This window comes from Sycon ciliatum, chromosome 9 (assembly GCF_964019385.1).
Source record: "Sycon ciliatum chromosome 9, ocSycCili1.1, whole genome shotgun sequence".
NCBI classification, from domain to species: Eukaryota; Metazoa; Porifera; class Calcarea; order Leucosolenida; family Sycettidae; genus Sycon; species Sycon ciliatum.
In genome coordinates this window covers 14292622-14312040 of record NC_088651.1, presented here as the reverse complement: position 1 = coordinate 14312040, position 19419 = coordinate 14292622, and the positions used below count along the sequence as shown (strand labels likewise).

Genomic DNA, 19419 nt, shown 5'->3' with positions numbered 1-19419 from the left:
TGAGTGCAATCATTCACGACCGCGATACTAGGATGCGGCAAACGAAATGCAGCACGCCTGAGTTTAGTTAGCTGGCAGGTTCTGCTGTTTGGGTAAAATGTCCAAATGTTATCGTTTGTTTTTCATGTTTAGGACCAAGAGATACGCATAGACTCTGCGCCCGCAGGTACTTGGTCACACCTAATAATATCCCAATGATTTACACGTAGTAGATCTACTGTACAGGCGTATTCTTGTACAATGTCATGTAGAATCAGCCATGTAACCAGTTTTGGTATGGTGTCTACTTTTGGTAGTTAGCTGCTCAGTGCGTCCACCAAACCAACAATACATTATTATTATTATTATTATTATTATTATTATTATTATTATTATTATTATTATTATTATTTGTAAGAAAGGTTTGCTCCCCACACCGGAGCTCGCGCTATTCCGCCGACTTTACTTGACACTTGACTGACTCACGACTGGCACCCAGAGCACACGAGAATTATTATTATTATTATTATTATTATTATTATTATTATTATGTATTTGCCTGTAGTGTTGACCGTTACTCCTACGCATTCATTCGTACTGTAGTAAAATCACTTTGAATTGGTGCCAAATATACTATCGTCACTTTACAATATCAACAAAAGTTTTTAATTGATCATCATTACCATGAAGGCATTGAAAGTCTTTGTCCACGCGAAAGCTTTCATGCCACTCACTTCATGCTCCGCATCGGATGTGTGTAGTCATGTAATTGTCATGTACATGTGCGTGTGTGTGTGTGTGTGTCGTTCGGTGAAGCGTGTACAATGTACATATACATGTACATGTATATGCGGCGGGGTTTCTGCCTTATTCATCGTCCCTTTGTTGATTCGCGGACAGAGCGTGCACATCGCTCTGAAATGAAAATGCAATGTGAAATCACACATGTACATGTACATGACACAATTGCACATGTAATAGTGTTCTGTGCGTTACAATAGAAGTTTGTTCGCTAGAATATTACTACAGTCTACAGCCTAGTACAGGCATAGCACATGATGATGGTTAAGAAATCCACTACACCGTAGACCCTTCACCGTTTGTTCGTCTTGCATTACGCAGCGAGTCGACTTCATTGTACCGGTACACTGCGTATCTTGTGACTCTTCTAATGTCTGAGTGGCTAGCCACCTTTTCAGACTTGGTGTTGGATTTCCAGGCTGGAAAACTAAAGTTTGTGGTGGCATTCAAGGCTGAGAGGATTGATCCTTGAACACCTCAGCAAAGAGTTCGGTGTCCACTAAAAATAGACAAATCAAAAATTAATTACAAATGCCAATGGCCAGATAATTTCAGATCATTATTCATTGTGTGGAAGTGAGGTAACGTCAGAAAGCGGCACTCCCGATCAAAAATGATCGCCCTTGTGCTCCCGTACCGTTGTAAGCTGAATTTTTCCGCATGCTACAGTCTGTCAGTCATGTATTTTCATCATTTACAACGTGGAGTTTTCTAGCTTGCATCAGTGACGTCCCCGTGGTTCGCGTACTACCCTGTGTGAGGGTCGAAGTCTCAGTACTGACACCATGGACACTAAACATGTGAAATCTCGTGCGAGGCTGCACACTGGCATGATGCAGTGCACACATTCATATCCGACCTTGTGCTCCACAGAGGCAGCGGTGTGAAATGACATCACACGTCACTTTTGCCTTGTTAGGTCAGGTGCAGAGCGCTCCTCTCGAGGAGATCAGGATTTTGGCAGCGTGCGCGCGACCGCTGCACTGTACGACGGCATGTTCAGCCATTTGCGACCGTACAGTGGAATGCCGGTGTGCGTACATTTCGCACTGCGCTAGTACCGCATTCCGTAGGTTCATCATGGCCGGGCGCATGGTCTGCATGCCCGTGGCTGAGCCTGACCTGAACTCGCTCCGTCACGAAGTGCTGAGTTGCGCGCTGGCAAACACTCTAGTCCTGTCAAAATTGCCAATTATAGTCTGGACAGAATCTGGCATGTTCGGTGTTGTCAGCTAGCGCTGTTGGCCTGACACCGTTCTTCGCCAGCGCTATATCAGGACGAGATGGAGTCGATTCTCCTCAGAAGCCTACAGCCGGCGAACGAGGAGACTTGGAGAAAAGCTCAGGAAAACAAAGTTCGCCTCAAATATTGCCTCGCAGTGAATATATTTATATCTACACACATCACTATATCAGCAGTTGAATATCCTTCTTTTGAATTGCAATCATGGTTGACTCTCATTGTGATGGTCCTAGCGCGGCAGCCGCCTCTACAGGAATGCCAGCGCTCATTCCCATGCCGCAGCAGCAGCAGGCAATGCCAGCCCAGGTCAGCACCAGCGCAAGCAGTACGCTTGGTTATCCGTTCATACCGCTCGCAGTCCGCTACGATAGCGATGCCGAAGTCAGTATGATCGCCACTAGTCAGCAGCAAGAGGTCTATGAGTACGAGCAGGCCTCGAGCGAAGCCAACCTGCAGCGCAGCAGCAGCAACAACACACCAAGCTCGCTGCGCTCCAACGCGTCAGCGCCGGTCTATCCGAGTTACGACGCTTCAACCCTATCCACAGAGCAGATGTCAGTGGGCGATGAATCCGAGGAGCATGAGCAGCCAATGTCGGAATTCCACTTCGCGCCTCACACCAACATCGGCAAACCAAAGCAGAGCTTCATCGCCATGATCTTCATGGCCATCCGTGCATCACCCAAACAACGTGCTTCACTTTCGCAAATCTACGAGTTTGTCAGTAAGAACTTTCCCTATTATGACGAGCGAGAGGTCAGGACTGGAAAAGCAGCGGCCAAGGGCAACTGGAAAAACTCAGTGCGCCACAATCTCTCCCTGAACGCCTGCTTCGTGCGAGAAGGTCGCAAGCCGGACGATCCAGGCAAGGGCTCGTACTGGAAGATTGATACTGAGTACAGCGACCTGTACAAGGATGGGTACTGTGAACGGAGAAAGGTGCGCGTCAAGAAGACTCCACGGCGGCCCCGTGTTCCGCGCAAGCAGCACAACTTGATCACGTCCACGAGTAACGGTAGCTATCAAATGCCGCCACTGTTCAACCAGCGCGATCACTTGAGCATCCAGCCATCAGTCGCACCCATGCAGAACGCCGGCAGTAATCAGCGGCAGGTCAGTCAGCAGTACAGCTCGTCGTCGACATCAACTCCACTCACCCCGCCCGTCAGTCCCGACCTGGCTATCCGCAGTCACACGGCAACAACGAGCACGCCATCACCCGCTATCATCACCGCATCTCCTCCTCAGCCATCCACCGCCGCCGTCCAACCGCAGGTGTTCACCTACCATCACACAGCGGCAGCACCGGCACACACAGCATTCCAGACCGGCGGTGTGCTCAGCGGACCGCCAGTGCCCGTGACGGCCTCCGGATCCCCATTCTCCGTCGCCAGCCTCCTCTCCAACGGCAGTGCTGCTGCCAGTGGATGCGCGGGCCCCGCTCCCATGCCCGCCGTCAGCGTGGGTGGCTCACCCGCCATCACCTTCTTCCGCGTGGTGCCCGCCGGAGCCATGGTAGCGGCACCGCAGTGGCCCGGTTACGCGGCTGCACCACCAGCACCCATGCCTGCACAACCCGTGCAGATGCCAATCACGTACTTCACGCCGGCCGTTTCGATGCCATCTCACCAGCAGCCGTCAGCCATGTAAAAAAGAAACTTTCTTCATGCTCTATTTTTACCTCATCCCCTAACCGTGAACCTTTTGGCTATTCTCTTGATTATAACATCACTATCTATGACGTCATTATGCCACTATGACATCAATTCTGATATCACACTGGAGAGAGTAGAAAGTTTCTACTCATCTTGATTCAGTAATCTCCACATCTTGAATGCAACAAACTCAGAGAGTCTCAGATATTTATTCCAGAAAAACAGTTATATTTTCTCTTTATCGACAACATGTTAATCAATGCTCTCGGCTGCTCCTGTGCAGTCGATGCTAACAGAAAAAGGAATAATTCCCCAAACAAACTACAGTGTGTTGTTGTCTTGCTGTGCATCTGGAGATGTGCCCTGGTCTCTCTACTGCAGTACTGGGAGATAAGCATTGGTGAAAACGCATGACTGAGGCCCAGTGCCTGCAGTGAGGGTAGCCCACATGGCATAATGTTGATGAATGAGAGGGCGACATGACTAAGGTGTGTTGGCTTCATTACGTCTCCTCAAAGATACGTTGAGTGTGTGATCTCATATTATCGTTTTTTTGTTCTGGCGCTGCCTGCACCAGATTACGACATTTAGCTTGTAGTGACATGGGATTTGCTGTTAACTGGAATCTTCCATGGGTAGATGGATCAACAACATTTACATGTGTTGATTTCGTACCTGTATATGTCACCACATTGTTTGACGCAGCTGTGACTGTAAACAGAGAGAGAGAGAGCTGATTGATGGGCACTGACATGATGGAACATGCAGCTACGTGTACGTACCAGGACTGAATATACCCGTTATCAAGTACTACTAGTACTACATGAGTCAGACTCTTGGCAATGACTGTTGTAATGCTTCATTGACTGCTAGCTCAGCAATGGACTACTAGTACTAATAACCTTACTGGTCTTAGGCCGCGGTCACACCAAGCGCGATTCAGCCATTCAGCGGAAAAAAGCGCTTTTTGACGTCATCGTCGCTACGGAAACGGCTGAATTTTCGGCTTCAGCCTTTTTCAGCAGTCAGCCGTTTTCAAAGCGCTGAATGGGAGCGCTGAATGGATTCAGCCACTTTCAGCCATTCTGGCGCAGTGGCGGGAAAAATAAACTCGTTCAGTTCTTGCTTTGTCCGCATTGGCAGTGGATTTCTTTCTCAACCTCAATCGATCTCAAGGTTTACCACAGCTCACGGAGATGCCCCGTGCACGTAAGCAGTCGGCTCCCGGGCCCAGGCATTCCAGTCGCAGGCGCACCTCGTCGTCCCCGTATGCCGACACTCCAAATCGAGCCCCTAGCCCTGCGGACCATGCGGCCGATCGTTCCGGCAATGCCCGTGCGGATCGTTCCGGCAATGCCTGTGCGGAGCAGGACGATATCCCGTCCGCCGTTCCCCAGCCGGCCAGCTTACTCACAACTGGCCTAAATCCACGTTCCGTTACGGCGGCCGTGTCGACGGCCCTGCACCCCCTGCTGGCTCGAGTCGAGCGCCTTGAGGAGCGAATTTCAGCTCGCCAGGATCTTCCAGCTTGCATCGTGTTCTGCCACCTTCCGGCTTTCGTTGTTGGTGAAACTTCTCTCCTTGCCTTTTTGTCGGTCATCATGGAATCCTGGACAGTAGCACTGGAGCGGCGACTACTGGAGTTTTGGTTTGAAACAAAAACCAAGTATGAGACCACTATGAAAAAAATACCAGAAAGAGAGCGTGGATCTTGGACGAACTGAAGAAGTGTGCTGGAAAAGGCGGACGGGACAACAAGAGAAAATCATATTCAAAAATGAGCGGGAAGAAAAAAACTCTAGCACACAAAAAAATCCAGCCGATTTCGCGAAGTGGTGTTATGTGACCAACCGCCCCATTCAGCACAAGCCACTTTCAGCGCAAGCGGGAAACGGCTTGTTTGGTGTGACCGCGGCCTAACTAAGTCCTTGCACGCACTGCTTCCCGTTTCTTCAGCACACTGATGTACACATGGCTGCATGCCAAGACATTTTTAAACCATTACAAGTTCAAGGGAAAGCCGAAAGTAGGATAGCGTGATGCAATTCTGTCTCTGTATCCTGTACAGTATAATGCTCTTTGTCATTTTCTGCATCCAATGAATGATCCATGGCAGTTTTCGCTCTGGTACCTTAGTACTCGGTTTCATCAAGTACATGATTACGCTGTCATGCAATGAACATTGTACATGTAGTAGTAATATTCCATTTCCAGACGAGACTCATCTTCTCATGTCGCCATTTTACACGTACACGTACATGTATAATGTGTCAGTACATTACAAATTTACACTGTACAGTGTACTGTGTACTGTGTACTGTGTACTGTGTAGCTTCAATGGCATTCTGTACTACTTGTATTTTCCCAACATCACAAGCCTTTCAAACAATTGATGAGTTTAGTTTCGGTATTTTAAAAGCGTTACATTTAGGCTGCAAGTACAGTACAGGGCATGTACCTCAATCCTTATTCAAACTCTGCATCATGTACAGTACTTCATTTCGCGCTCGGGACATGCGTCGCATCGGGAAAAACTTGACTTTGGATTTGTTGTTCTGAAGTATGTAGCAATTAAGTGGTGTCTCTTTGTCTTTGCTCCTCCCTTTCACACACGTTGCTTCATGGGTTGCTTACCAGTCAACCAACCTCACTTGTTCGTGGAGCACGTTTGAAGGGTTCTACTACATGTAACGTCTAGTTCTAGGATTCTTTCCCACATTGCGTCTACTGTGTGCTACACGAATCAAAGCAATGGCCTTTCTGTTAGGCAGTACCGTCAACTAGGATGAACTCATCTGCTTCACTACCTCTCTCTCTCTCTCTCTCTCTCTCTCTCTCTCTCTCTCTCTCTCTCTCTCTCTCTCTCTCTCTCTCTCTCTCTCTCTCTCTCTCTCTCTCTCTCTCTCTCTCTCTCTCTCTCTCTCTCTCTCTCTCTCTCTCTCTCTCTCTCTCTCTCACTCACTCACTCCTTTCTTCCCGGTTGCCGTGCTTGTGACTTTTTTCCCCTGCTGCCGTGCTCATATTAGTTATCTAACTACAGCTGTATCTTCTTCTTGGTTCTGTTTGTCCGCTTATTATTATATTTTCTTTTCTCTTATTATCAGTGGGACCATTGTCATTAGGTTTAGGCCTGTTTTGGAACTCCACTTTAAATAAAGCCAAACAACAAACAACAACAACAAGCAATACCAGAAACCCTCTCTTAACCTTTTTCAGAGAAAATCTCTGAAATCAATCTCCGCAGTTCTGAATAGTCAGATAAAGCTCGGGCCAATGTTTAATTGTAGCTCTCGATAGTGCACAGTTTTCAGAATAGTTTATGTCGTGTCCCACAAATGTTGATAATCCAGAATGTACAGTAATGATGTACTGCACATGTACAGTGTAAATGTATCTCTCTTCATTATGTGATTTTCGCACGCTATATCACGCCAGACCTACATTTGTACATGTACATATACAACGTACATTGTAGCTCTGTGGATCAATAAATTATTCATTCCCAGTAGAAAGCACCTACATGTACATGTAACAGTAAACACACATGAACACCTCGTGACTTTTTCACTTGGCGATAAGTCACACTCCCAGCTGCTTTGCTTTCAGCGCTCCAGTTATAGTCCCAAGTTCAGATGTAGGCTCAAACGAAGCTTTTGATCAGGCATGTATGGCCTTTCATCAAATGAACTGTGCCTGATTCGCCGAAATCTAGTGCTGCCCATATCTTCCCCAGAAGGGGTTGGTAAATCCCTTCAACGACGCGCTAATCCGGACGGGGGACTCATCAGCGGCGGTGATCGATTTCTGCGTGCCAACAGGTGTGGCTTAGCAAGTATGCAATTGGAAGGGTTCGATTGTTCTTCAATGCAGGTGTGAACAATTCTCAGCTCCATTCAGCCACTTGTCAACTGGGCCTTTTCGGGCATTTTGACCTTCGTTATTGTTCTGAGCTGTATTATTAATATTATGCTTTAGTAGAAAGCACTGCAGCAACATGTATTTGTACATGTGGAATGTAGTCGCCTAAGGTGAGGTCTGTGTAGTGTGTTGCTTAATGCCAACCAATGATTCCAATGCCGAGCAGCTACATTATAATTGTACCTGTAGATTGTACGTGCCGAATTGAGCGTCTCCATATTTGCAGAGGTCTGTAAGAGGCAGGTCTCCGCGCCGCCACACCCACAGTTTCTCTTCGCATGTTACGGCGACGTTGCCTTTGTCTAGCGCCGAGAGAAGTTCTACTTCTAGTCGTGTTGTCTTTCAGTTCCCAATGCGCCATCCATGTATGGGTAAAGCTGGGCTCCGAACCTGCTCTCAAGCGTTGACAAGACGTCTAAAACCATGTACGCATGTTTCAGGTGTACTCATGATAGACTTCGTTACGGCCAAAGACGGACAGCTAGCAGCTGGAATGCGACCCCGTTTGCATGTTAACTGTCAGCCGTTGGTGCTGACATTTGACGGGCTGCTGACGACTGGGACCCACGCGCTAGGGTCGACTGCACTGGCAACCTTGTCAGAGGTGGGTACTGTACCATGCAAGACCTGTAGATCTGCCCAGTGGAAATGACAGTCGCTCTGTTGTTCTGCCAGTGTTGTGCCCGGATAACGTCGTTCCGGAAAACACGAAAGCATGTGCAGCTGGAGAGTGTCGTTTGACGATTGGCATCCGTGACTTGCACTTTATCTCCAGTGTGTTGATGGCCAGTGGGCAGTACGCATACATGTACATGTAGGCCTCAGTTGTAAAACTGTAGCAGCAGCTGTAGCGTTCTGTAGTACATGTACGTACTGGCACAGTGGCAGTGGCAGTGCGGGATCACAAAATGCCACTCGCGCCGCAAACGTATATTTCCCATGTAGACATGTACGTATGCTATCTCTCGGTGGCTTTCCGCTATCATATTTTTATTTTAGAACATACTGTACATGTAGAGTGGAATATCATTGTGCAGATCTACAGTACAGTACTCAGTAGCGCTGATGTTTCATTGTTTGCCAACCAGTGTTGCCAAGGACCACACGTGAATGCGTACGTGCACGTCAGACGCGAGCCACTGCATTGACAACAGAATAGGCCGGGTTGTCACACAGAACAACACAACCCTGGCTAGGTGCTGCGGACGTCACAATACGCCATCGCCTGTTGCACTGCAGAGAGAAAACTAAGGGAGTAAGGACACTCTACCAATGTACCATGCTATAGCCAAATCCATGACTCATACAAGAGCACACCTTTACATGTGAACATGATTTTACAATTCTTACCTCGCCTGCTATCACGTATCAGGCAGATATTTAGATATTTGCATTGTCATTGCAGTGTCATGGTATTAGCTTATACATCCACGTGTACATGTGGATGTGCACGAAGTTTCTACCAACCATGCATTGCACATCATCCACAATCAGCCGTGCCACGTACCAGCCCGATCATCAGCGCGTTGTGAATTTTTGTGGCGATTTGCTTTCCTCCTGGTACGAATATCTATTCGCACGTCCCCTGAGTCTGATTCCTCGAACAATGATCGAATCAAAGACAACGAATTGGTTTGCCACAAACGCACGTCACAACATAACGCCCTCAAGAATATTGTTTACTCGACAGTGAATACTAACACCTTCTACTAGGCATCGCTAGGGGTAGTTGTGAAGTACCGCCGTTATCAACAGTCGCGGCATGGCGTCCTTTCATCAATAACTGACTGGGGATAATGTTAGAATGCCGTGAAAGAGTATCACCATTGGCGTTGAATGTGGAGAGGATAGCTGGGTGGCGCAATGAATAGGGCGGAAATTAATTCAGTCAACGCGGACAACCGAAATACAATGTACATGTAATACTAGTAATAACAATCATGTTCATCTACATGTGAAGAAGAGGTTGGTGCCGACTTCGGCGATACTTCGGGAATTGTGTGTTGCTCCCTACGTGGGAGCTCGCGCTATTCCTGCCGACTTGAATTCTCACTTCACTGACTCACGACTGCCATTCGGAGCACACGAGAAGTCCATCGAACATTCTACTCGGCAAACTTGCATGAAAGCACCACTCTCTGCTCAATACACAGTGTTTCGGGGAATTCACTCCTCGGGCTCCTGAGTTGAGCTCCATGACCGACACTGACTCACGCTGCTATCTGGTGTTCACGAGGTGTTTGTCGCGCTGGAAACGGAGCGTCTCTGTAAGTTTGTATCCCTGGTGATGTTTGTGCCTGGACACCACTATATGTCATGTAAGTGGTCCTCTTCAGGCACAATCTTCCTCAGCCTACTCAAGCACAATTGATGAGGGGTGAATTCCCCGAAACATTGTGTATTGAGCAGGGAGTGGTGCTTTTTTGCAGGTTTGCCGAGTCACGGAGTGGAAGGTTCGATGGACTTTTCGTGTGCTCCGGATGGCAGTCGTGAGTCAGGCAAGTGAGGATTCAAGTCGGTAGGAATAGCGCAAACCAAAGGATTTTGGCGTTGTACGATATACAGTACAATGTACATGTACATGTACATGTACATGTATATTATGTACAATGTAGTGTAGGTATCGTGTGCAAGGACAATGACAATGCATTTGCATGTACTTGCTCTTCGGAGGCACCTAACTGCACAATCGTGTTCATGACTACACATCTACATGTATGGACATGTATCTAGGAGGTCTGTGATTAAAATTATCGTACAACGCCAAACCCCTGTTGTTTTAGTCACAACAATCCGTCGGCGAGCGTTCTCATACGCTCTTCAAAGAATTCTAGTCAATATTTGTTATTGATATCGATAGCATTATCAAAGTCATTCAGCGCCCGCTTTGGCGAGCTGTGCATAGCAATATTTTTAGGCAGACACGCCCTTTTCTAGAGGCTGAAACCCTGTCTGGCTCAGTCTAGTATTCATTGTCAGTTTTATTATTGAAAATTAGCTATCGGATATCGCACCAGAGCGTTAGTTTCCTTCAAACACCTACTGAATGTACAAGCACCATTCAACTGAAAAAGGCATGCACCAGCTTTTTCCACGTCCACCACACATCTGTCATGTCACCTCAAAGCGGGGAAGCCCTAGTAATGGTTCATGAATCCGCCGAGTCCACATTCCTTCTCCGTTTCTCTCCGTTTTTCTTTCCTTTCAGTTGCCTCTTTCTTTCTGGTCTGTTTTACTTTCTCTTTTCGTTCGTCCCTCTTGATACATGCACATGTATTTGTTAGATTGACAGCATAAAACAAGGAGGAGGACACTGTGTTCGAAAACAGTGACCTTACTACAACCTACCGCGGAAGGTTGTAGTACGGTCACTGTTTTCGAACACAGTGTCCTCCTCCTTGTTTCATGCTGTCAATCTAACAATTGCGTGAACTACAACAAGGTTTATCTAATACTGGTTTACCAGTTTTGGATTATATCATGTACGTGTATGTATACTTTGTACTGGTGAGGCAACGAAAAAGAGAAAGGACCAAGGAACTACATGTACATGTACAAATTACGCTATACTGTCCACTAACACCTTACACCACCAGTTACTAAACAATCAGCTCATGTGATAACATTGCACGACACTGACCCACTTACACTGACTAGTAGTACATGTACCATTAGTATTACAAGTAAACATAGTGTAGAGTGGGAAGCATGCGAAAATAAACTTGCCGATAACCCGATTTCCAGATAACATTGTAATCTCCTCCGTACCGGATCCGTCGCTTCTATTGTGAATTGGAAATTGTAATCGATAATGGATACACAAATGTACACTATGAAAACTTGGCAAATTCCGTTGTGACTCAGAGTGTTATGGCTGAACCTATCATCTGACAACGAACATGGATAATATAAAAGGTTTACTATTTCCGAACCATTAACCCGTGAAATCGCCGATTAGTGTATCATGCAATGCTGTCGGTCTGCACATGTATATGTACATGTATGGAGTCAATTGGTTGCATATTTTTCCGGGAACGGGCACGGTAATTTACTCTTCATTTTTCTTTTTTACAGATATTTTATTTGCATGGTACTTCAAAGTAGATATACATGTATTATGTACATGTACATGTAACGATAGTGTCCTTTTTCGTGATGTCTTATTCCTCCCAACATTGTAATGGTCGAAGTGAACTGCACACTTCTGTGCAGATATCGAATGTACATGTACATGTACATGTACATGCATTGTACTGTTGAGCCACCGAAGTGAAATACATTCAATAAGATACGATACGATGTACATGTACATGTACATCGTATGTTTGAACAACAGCGCCACCTCTTCGTGCCTGGTGGCGATGGATCAAATCGAGTTCGATTGGTTAAAAGTAGGGCTATTCTTCCGCCGCCAAAGCTACATGTACATGTACATTGTACATTTTGTACAATGCACGAATGGCATGGACTGGTGTGAGACAAAGGCGGTGCGATCGCGAAGTGCGGATACGATACCATTTCCTAATGTCACATCCCTTAAAGTTAAATCATTTCTCGTGACACCACGCTAAACATCATCTTGCCATCACATTCCCCAAGGTCGGAGTTGTTATGGAAACTCGGGTAAATATTGACAACATGGTGAATCCTTGTTTACATACGGTTTATGCACTGTGCCGTTACGAGTAAATGGACATGACGTGATTGCGACAGTCACTCCTGTCGCTACAAGTACAACACATGCATAGAAACATGCCATGCCAACCTGACGTGTACCCGCATCTCGCACACCCTTTCTTCGTACCTGGCCGTGTATAGGAATGATTTCATCCCGCGCCATATGAGATGTTTACATGTGACATCGTGCGGTTATTGGAGCCTCGAAGCTCCCTTTGCCCTTCGCCGAAACGCATGAACCTCTCTTCGCACGACAAACATAGTCATGACCACTTCTTTCGCTAATAATTTGAATTTGAAAAAAAACTCCATGAAGCAAAAAGACATAACATGTACCCCTATACTGCATGTTCACGTGCATTGTACATGTACATGTGCAGTGCTGGCAACTGAAATCCGACCCCCTGAGCGGTGCGCGCACATCGCCAAGACCCAACACGGGATGGTAAAACTACGAACCGGAGACCGCTAGAATGTGAACCCACCGCTAAGGGGGTCGGATTTCAGTTGCCAGCAATGTACTTGTACCTGAACATGTATTACGATTAGGTAGACGTTGGCGGATAATGCCAGCAGGAAAATCGTCAGAATTTGGTACAATTACGTTTTCAGGTATTTTTCGTTTCACGCATGTTGGCAGAAAGATGAAGAAATGGAGCTGAATTCAAGGAATTGCCTGGCATAGAGTTTGTATGGTTCTGCCAATTTCACTGCTTTACCTGGAGAATCTGCCAAATTGTTGAGCGCTCTACGCCAACGGCTACGGTCAGGTCTCAGAATGCAAACCTTGGAACACGCTAGACTCATGCACACGCGCTGACGCACACACACACAGGCGCACAAACACATATAAACATGTATTTCTCACACACACACACACACATCACACACACACACACACACACACACACACACGCACACACACACACACACACACACACACACACCAACACACACACATACACCACACACACACACACACACACACACACACACACACACACACACACACACGCACACAAAAACACACACACATAAAACATGTACATGTATATACCATATCATCTATACACACGCATGTACCCGTACGTGTAGTCCGGGTCGCTTACGGAAAAAAACCTTGAGGAGCTTTTTTTTTCATTTTGTCTGGTCAAAAAAGGGGCGTTAGTCGAAAGCCTAGATTGGCCATGCATGGCGTCTAGCAACTCGGCAACATTCAAGTCATGACTTGGCATTAAAGTTTACCCATGAGCCAGGCCAACCATACAATGTTCCTGTGCCTTAGCTACTGTAGTGAGTGTAATAAAGCCAAATTGCAAACCATGTGAAGTGTTTGTGGACATCTACAATGTACATGTAGATGACATCCCCATGTACATTGCATGTACTGTACTGCCTGTCATTGGGCTAAATTATCACCTGGCTCGTACGTGCCTGTAGAAAAACACAACCTAATCAGTGGGCGGACTTTCTCGTTGTTTCCACAATGTCCTGGAGCCAGTGCACTGCCTCTCAGCACCGTACACGTGACATACTTGCACCGTTTGACACTCTACAATGTAGAACCAACTTGGCAGCTGATGCGTCCAGTGTTTGTTTCGGCGAGCCGCAACCTGTCACTTGCAGCACTCTTGACAGACGTGGAGGTCGCATAGCGTTGCTGTACGTGCAGCGATGCAGGTGGTCTAGCTGTTTCACGGTACATATTCGTACAACGAAATCAATAAAGCCATGTACATGTATGTACACTGCTGTACGTGTACCAGCAGCACCTGAAGAATAATAGTAGGCTTGCTGAGCCTGAGGTCATGACACTGCAACGACTACTTGAATTAATGACTAATGACTATTGTGAATTTCACGTGTCTTCTTCGTCTTCCACCGTCGAATCTATGGAGCTGTCACTTTTCCAAGGAACATAGCCTGTGGCTCGCATACTTGGTAATGTTGAGGGCGAACAGACCACCCGTCCAGCCGTTGACATGCTATTACCGCCGTGTCATGCGTGTAAGGCATTTGGATCTCGCCACGGTCTCAGTGTCCGCAGCGATGCCAGGTCGAATTCTTTGCGGGTCGTTTCGGGGCGAGCTCATCCAGCGGATGTGTTGGACTATCTTGCATGGGCCCCGGCCCCTTGTCCCGTCTTCTCAGAAACTCGCCGTCACTGTCAGAATAATCGTTTGCTCAGGAAAATCTGCTCATGGCCTCAATTAAGAGTACGTGTTTCCGTGTCCGTGTTGTTTCGTGTCGGGTGTTCTCCCATCATAGCGTACCCCCTTTGGTGCGTCCATGGAGCTATGAAGCCGAGGCCTCTGGTCGGCTGAGCTCAATGGGCCCCACCACCACACTCCATTATTCACCCCAGTGTCTGGAGATAATGTGGATTTTGTAGAGAAAAAAAAGAGAAAAAAACATGTACATGTGTACATGTACGTTGTAGTCTGCATCCTTTATGACCATCCGTTGCAAGGGTATCACAATGTACATGTACACGTACACGTACATGTCAAAAGGAATTCAAAGGTTTTCTAGCCTTTTTTAACCCTTTTCTCCTGGGGTCCCACGCACAACCGTGGGCTTCAAACAGATTTGCGGCCAAACATTTCATCTTGTGGCAAGCCTACATGTACGTGTAGATAAGCGGAAAGAACTAAAGTCAAGAATTCCATGAAGAAACAGTTGTTGTGCTTTTAATTATACTATAGTCGTCCAACCAAACAGGCAATGATGCCTTGCCCTGCGGACCGGTAGCGCCTTGGCCAATGTCATAATATCCCCACGCCACCCGCATACTTGTAACGGCAGTACTACATGTATTATTATTATTATTATCATTATACTCATTCTCGCGTTGAAGTGTAGCAGCAGTATGCTGCGTCCACAGCTTCGCTTATGCAGAATGGCTTGGGTGAGAGGAGAGGGGAGAGAAAGCAACAATCTAGGTACATGTACTACATGTATACTGATCAGTCACATGTACATGATTGTATAATTATCTACACGGCCTACGTACCCCCATGCCACCCGCACAGTACTATACCATTGTATACTGATCACTTGCACTGCCTTCGCGCTGAAACACAACATTGCATACCTGCCGTGGGATAACACCACCTACATGTACATGTATAGTATATACTAGGCTATCATAGTGAACAAGACCACACAACCGCGAGTATAGCCCCAGTATCCTGAGGATTGCTTTTCAGCATGAAACTTTTGAGTAGAGACATTTAGTCACTTTTTTATTCCACCGGATTTTCGTTTGTTTATACTATTGTACTACACTGTACATTGTACATGTACATTGTAGATAGTTGCACCTTACTTTTTTCCCCTGCACCTTACTTGACTATCGACATGTGTGTACTTAGCCTACGGCTACGGTAGCCCTGTAGATTAGCATTGTGTTGGATTGGATTGGATTGGATTTGTTTATTTAACGTCGAATAACAAACAGGCAGTGTTGCCTTATTACATGAGATCGACTGTAGCACCTACTCCACTTTTATGTTTATGTATCTACAAGTACACACTAGTCAGAAAAACAGATGGCTTGATCAGTCACAACTTAAAGTTTCATGCCATCTCAGGCACTCATCAGGTGAAACTTAACTTTAAGTCGTGAGTGATCAAGCCATCTGTAGTCATCGGCGGATAATGCCGGCATAATTTTGAGCATAATCACGGCTTTCTGAAAAATGGCATTGCCGAGCATCCTTCAGCATACATGTAACTGCTGCATAAAACCGCTAACTGTTAGGGCCTCAAAGGTCAAAAGTTTACCGTCCAGTGTCCGTTGTTTGTTACAAAGGCAAGGGAATCTTCCTATAATATATCCACACCTGGGACTCGGCAGGGAGTCGTACCATACCACGGTATATATCTGGCACGGCTCCGTGAAAGGGCCTGATCTGAAAGGGGCTGGTTCCTTCTCCCGATCTGAGACTAGATCTTCTTCCATGCAGTTTTCTCCGGAAGTCCACCTTTGATCCCGAGCACACATTCTATACATTTTAGTGGCATTATAAACATGAAAGGGCACAGTGTCATAAAGCATAATTTGAGCATAATTTAGTAATTTTTCAGAGCATATTGCCAGCAAACTGAAAAGCATAATCCGTGTGATTTTCGAGCATTATCCGCCGACGTCTAGCCATCTGTTATTCTGACTAGTGTGTCACGGCTCTACCGTCCCGGTATCGAGCTCTCTTGGATTTCTGGTGCAATATCTACAAGTACATGTATGTCATTCGGATCTTCCCAAGTTGTATAATTATTGTACTGTTGAGATACCGAATTCAAAATTAATAAATCAAATACACTGAATACCAAAAATATATATTAGGTGTGAGATTTCAATCTGCGGACAGAACTGTTTCGTCCTTTGTGGACTCGTCAGCGCAGCACAGAGGAAATGAGGCCCAACCTGATAGCAATGGAAATAAAAAATTTCCAACCAGGCCCGAACGTACCTTGCCAGAGTGCTCAAACTGACAAGTCAGTGAGCTCTGCATAACGCAAACAGCAAAGGCACTACCCCACGCAAGAGTGCTCAACTGCTACAAGAGCAATAGCGAAATACTCAATCTGCGGACAGAACTGTTTCGTCCTTTGTGGACTCGTCAGCGCAGCACAGAGGAAATGAGGCCCAACCTGATAGCAATGGAAATAAAAATTCCCAATCAGGCCCGAACATACCTTGCCAGAGTGCTCAAACTGACAAGTCAGTGAGCTTTGCATAACGCAAACAGCAAAGGCACTACCCCACGCAAGAGTGCTCAACTGCTACAAGAGCAGGAGCGAAATACTCAATCCGCGGACAGAACTGTTTCGTCCTTTGTGGACTCGTCAGCGCAGCACAGAGGAAATGAGGCCCAACCTGATAGCAATGGAAATAAAAATTCCCAATCAGGCCCGAACGTACCTTGCCAGAGTGCTCAAACTGACAAGTCAGTGAGCTTTGCATAACGCAAACAGCAAAGGCACTACCCCACGCAAGAGTGCTCAACTGCTACAAGAGCAATAGCGAAATACTCAATCTGCGGACAGAACTGTTTCGTCCTTTGTGGACTCGTCAGCGCAGCACAGAGGAAATGAGGCCCAACCTGATAGCAATGGAAATAAAAATTCCCAATCAGGCCCGAACGTACCTTGCCAGAGTGCTCAAACTGACAAGTCAGTGAGCTTTGCATAACGCAAACAGCAAAGGCACTACCCCACGCAAGAGTGCTCAACTGCTACAAGAGCAGGAGCGAAATACTCAATCCGCGGACAGAACTGTTTCGTCCTTTGTGGACTCGTCAGCGCAGCACAGAGGAAATGAGGCCCAACCTGATAGCAATGGAAATAAAAATTCCCAATCAGGCCCGAACGTACCTTGCCAGAGTGCTCAAACTGACAAGTCAGTGAGCTTTGCATAACGCAAACAGCAAAGGCACTACCCCACGCAAGAGTGCTCAACTGCTACAAGAGCAGGAGCGAAATACTCAATCCGCGGACAGAACTGTTTCGTCCTTTGTGGACTCGTCAGCGCAGCACAGAGGAAATGAGGCCCAACCTGATAGCAATGGAAATAAAAATTCCCAATCAGGCCCGAACGTACCTTGCCAGAGTGCTCAAACTGACAAGTCAGTGAGCTCTGCATAACGCAAACAGCATAATTAGGTGTGAGATTTCGATATGTTGTACATGATGATGAACCGATCTCGTTCCTAGCACAGTTTGGAGCGGAACTGTCTAGTAGCAGCACTGAAATCATTATACTGTATACATGTACACGTTATTCCTGATGATGGGCCTTGCCCGAAAATTTGTGCTAATGTATATCAATTGCAGTGTAGCCTAGAGACCGTTAGAGAGTGTGTACAAGTTGTGTGTACAGGATGTATGGATTCAAGTATTGGCTGCAGTGGAGTCTCCAAACCTTGAGAAAAACGTATACATGTAAGCCAATTAAATTCTTGTGAAAAGAAGAAGGACAAAATGTTACGAGTTATGACTAACTGTCCACCAACGACCGTTTTTAAGTAACCAGATCTTATACAGTCAGCGAGTGCGACAGAATGGCACAAAACTGACAAGGATTACTAGCTTGCTTGCTTTCGTGGAGTGTGGCTGGTGAACTGTTCGTGCTGTTGTCTGCAAGCGTCGTCGTATGGTCTCGTCGGGTCAAATGAAAACTCTGACTAAGGATTACTAGTCCGGCGGATTCTGCCGGCAGAAAAATTGGCAGAATTCGGTACTTTTTCTGGTAAGTTTCATGCATGTTTGGTATGTGGATAAAAAATGGAGCAGAATTCGAGGAATTGCCCGCCACAAGGTTTGCATCGTTTTGCCAATTTCACTGCTTTTCGAGCAGAATCTGCCACCTTTTCGAGCAGAATCCGCTGGTCCCTAACTGGAGTACTGAGACATTCCAACACTTCTCCAAGGCGCAAAACAACAACTTTCCAACTTGGAAGGCTCAGGTTCGGAAAGGTCCAAGAGGGGAAGGAAATCGCAACGAAGAAGAGCACGAGCTACGCATCACCGACACGGCAACAAAGAATGCCGAAAGTTACTGGATGATGACAGGTTTGCGCCTTGGAGAAGTGTTTGAGCTACATGTAGGTGTCAGGTCGTCGAATCAGGCGAATGTCTCCGTAGATCTACTACTCCTTGTCAGTTTTGTGCCATTTTGTCGCACTCGCTGACTGTGTAAGATCTGGTTACGTTGGTGGACAGTAGTAGAGAGGTTAAGATGCACGTTATTTCCGACGTGACGCGAAAGTTCAGCTCGCGTTATTTGCTCGCACGTCGAAAAATCAACGCGAGCGACCTGCTGCTCACGTCGAAATTTGGAGTTTTACGCCAAGTTCGACGTGAAATTGCGCGTCACGTCGGAAATAACGTGCATCTTAACCTCTCTAATAATTATTAGTAGTAACTCGTATACATGTAAGTACAAATTTTCGTTCACGAAATCCTTCGAAGGCTTCGTATGATCACTCCACCAGCAGGCAGCAGGCTAGCAGGCTAGCAGGCTTGCTACGTAGATCTACTAATTTCGTTTTTGGTCGATGTCTGTCACCCCGAACGTTCAGAAAAAAAACTCTAGTTTCGTCAAAATAATAGTGAAAGCACTCCAACAGTACAGGTGACGGA

At 46.4% G+C, this 19419-nt stretch overlaps 1 protein-coding gene across 1 annotated transcript; it reads left to right on the top strand.

The window, feature by feature from the left end:
• Positions 1 to 2066: 2066 nt before the first annotated feature.
• LOC135825291 (forkhead box protein D1-like) lies at positions 2067 to 3999 on the top strand. Its single transcript, XM_065338027.1, has one exon. The coding sequence runs from the start codon at positions 2228 to 2230 to the stop codon at positions 3671 to 3673; it is 1446 nt and encodes a 481-aa protein (XP_065194099.1). The 5' UTR covers positions 2067 to 2227; the 3' UTR covers positions 3674 to 3999.
• Positions 4000 to 19419: the final 15420 nt, after the last annotated feature.

What these genes read in the sequence shown, in the direction of transcription:
- LOC135825291 (XM_065338027.1), top strand. Translation starts at nt 2,228, where the DNA reads ATGGTTGACTCTCATTGTGATGGTCCTAGCGCGGCAGCCGCCTCTACA.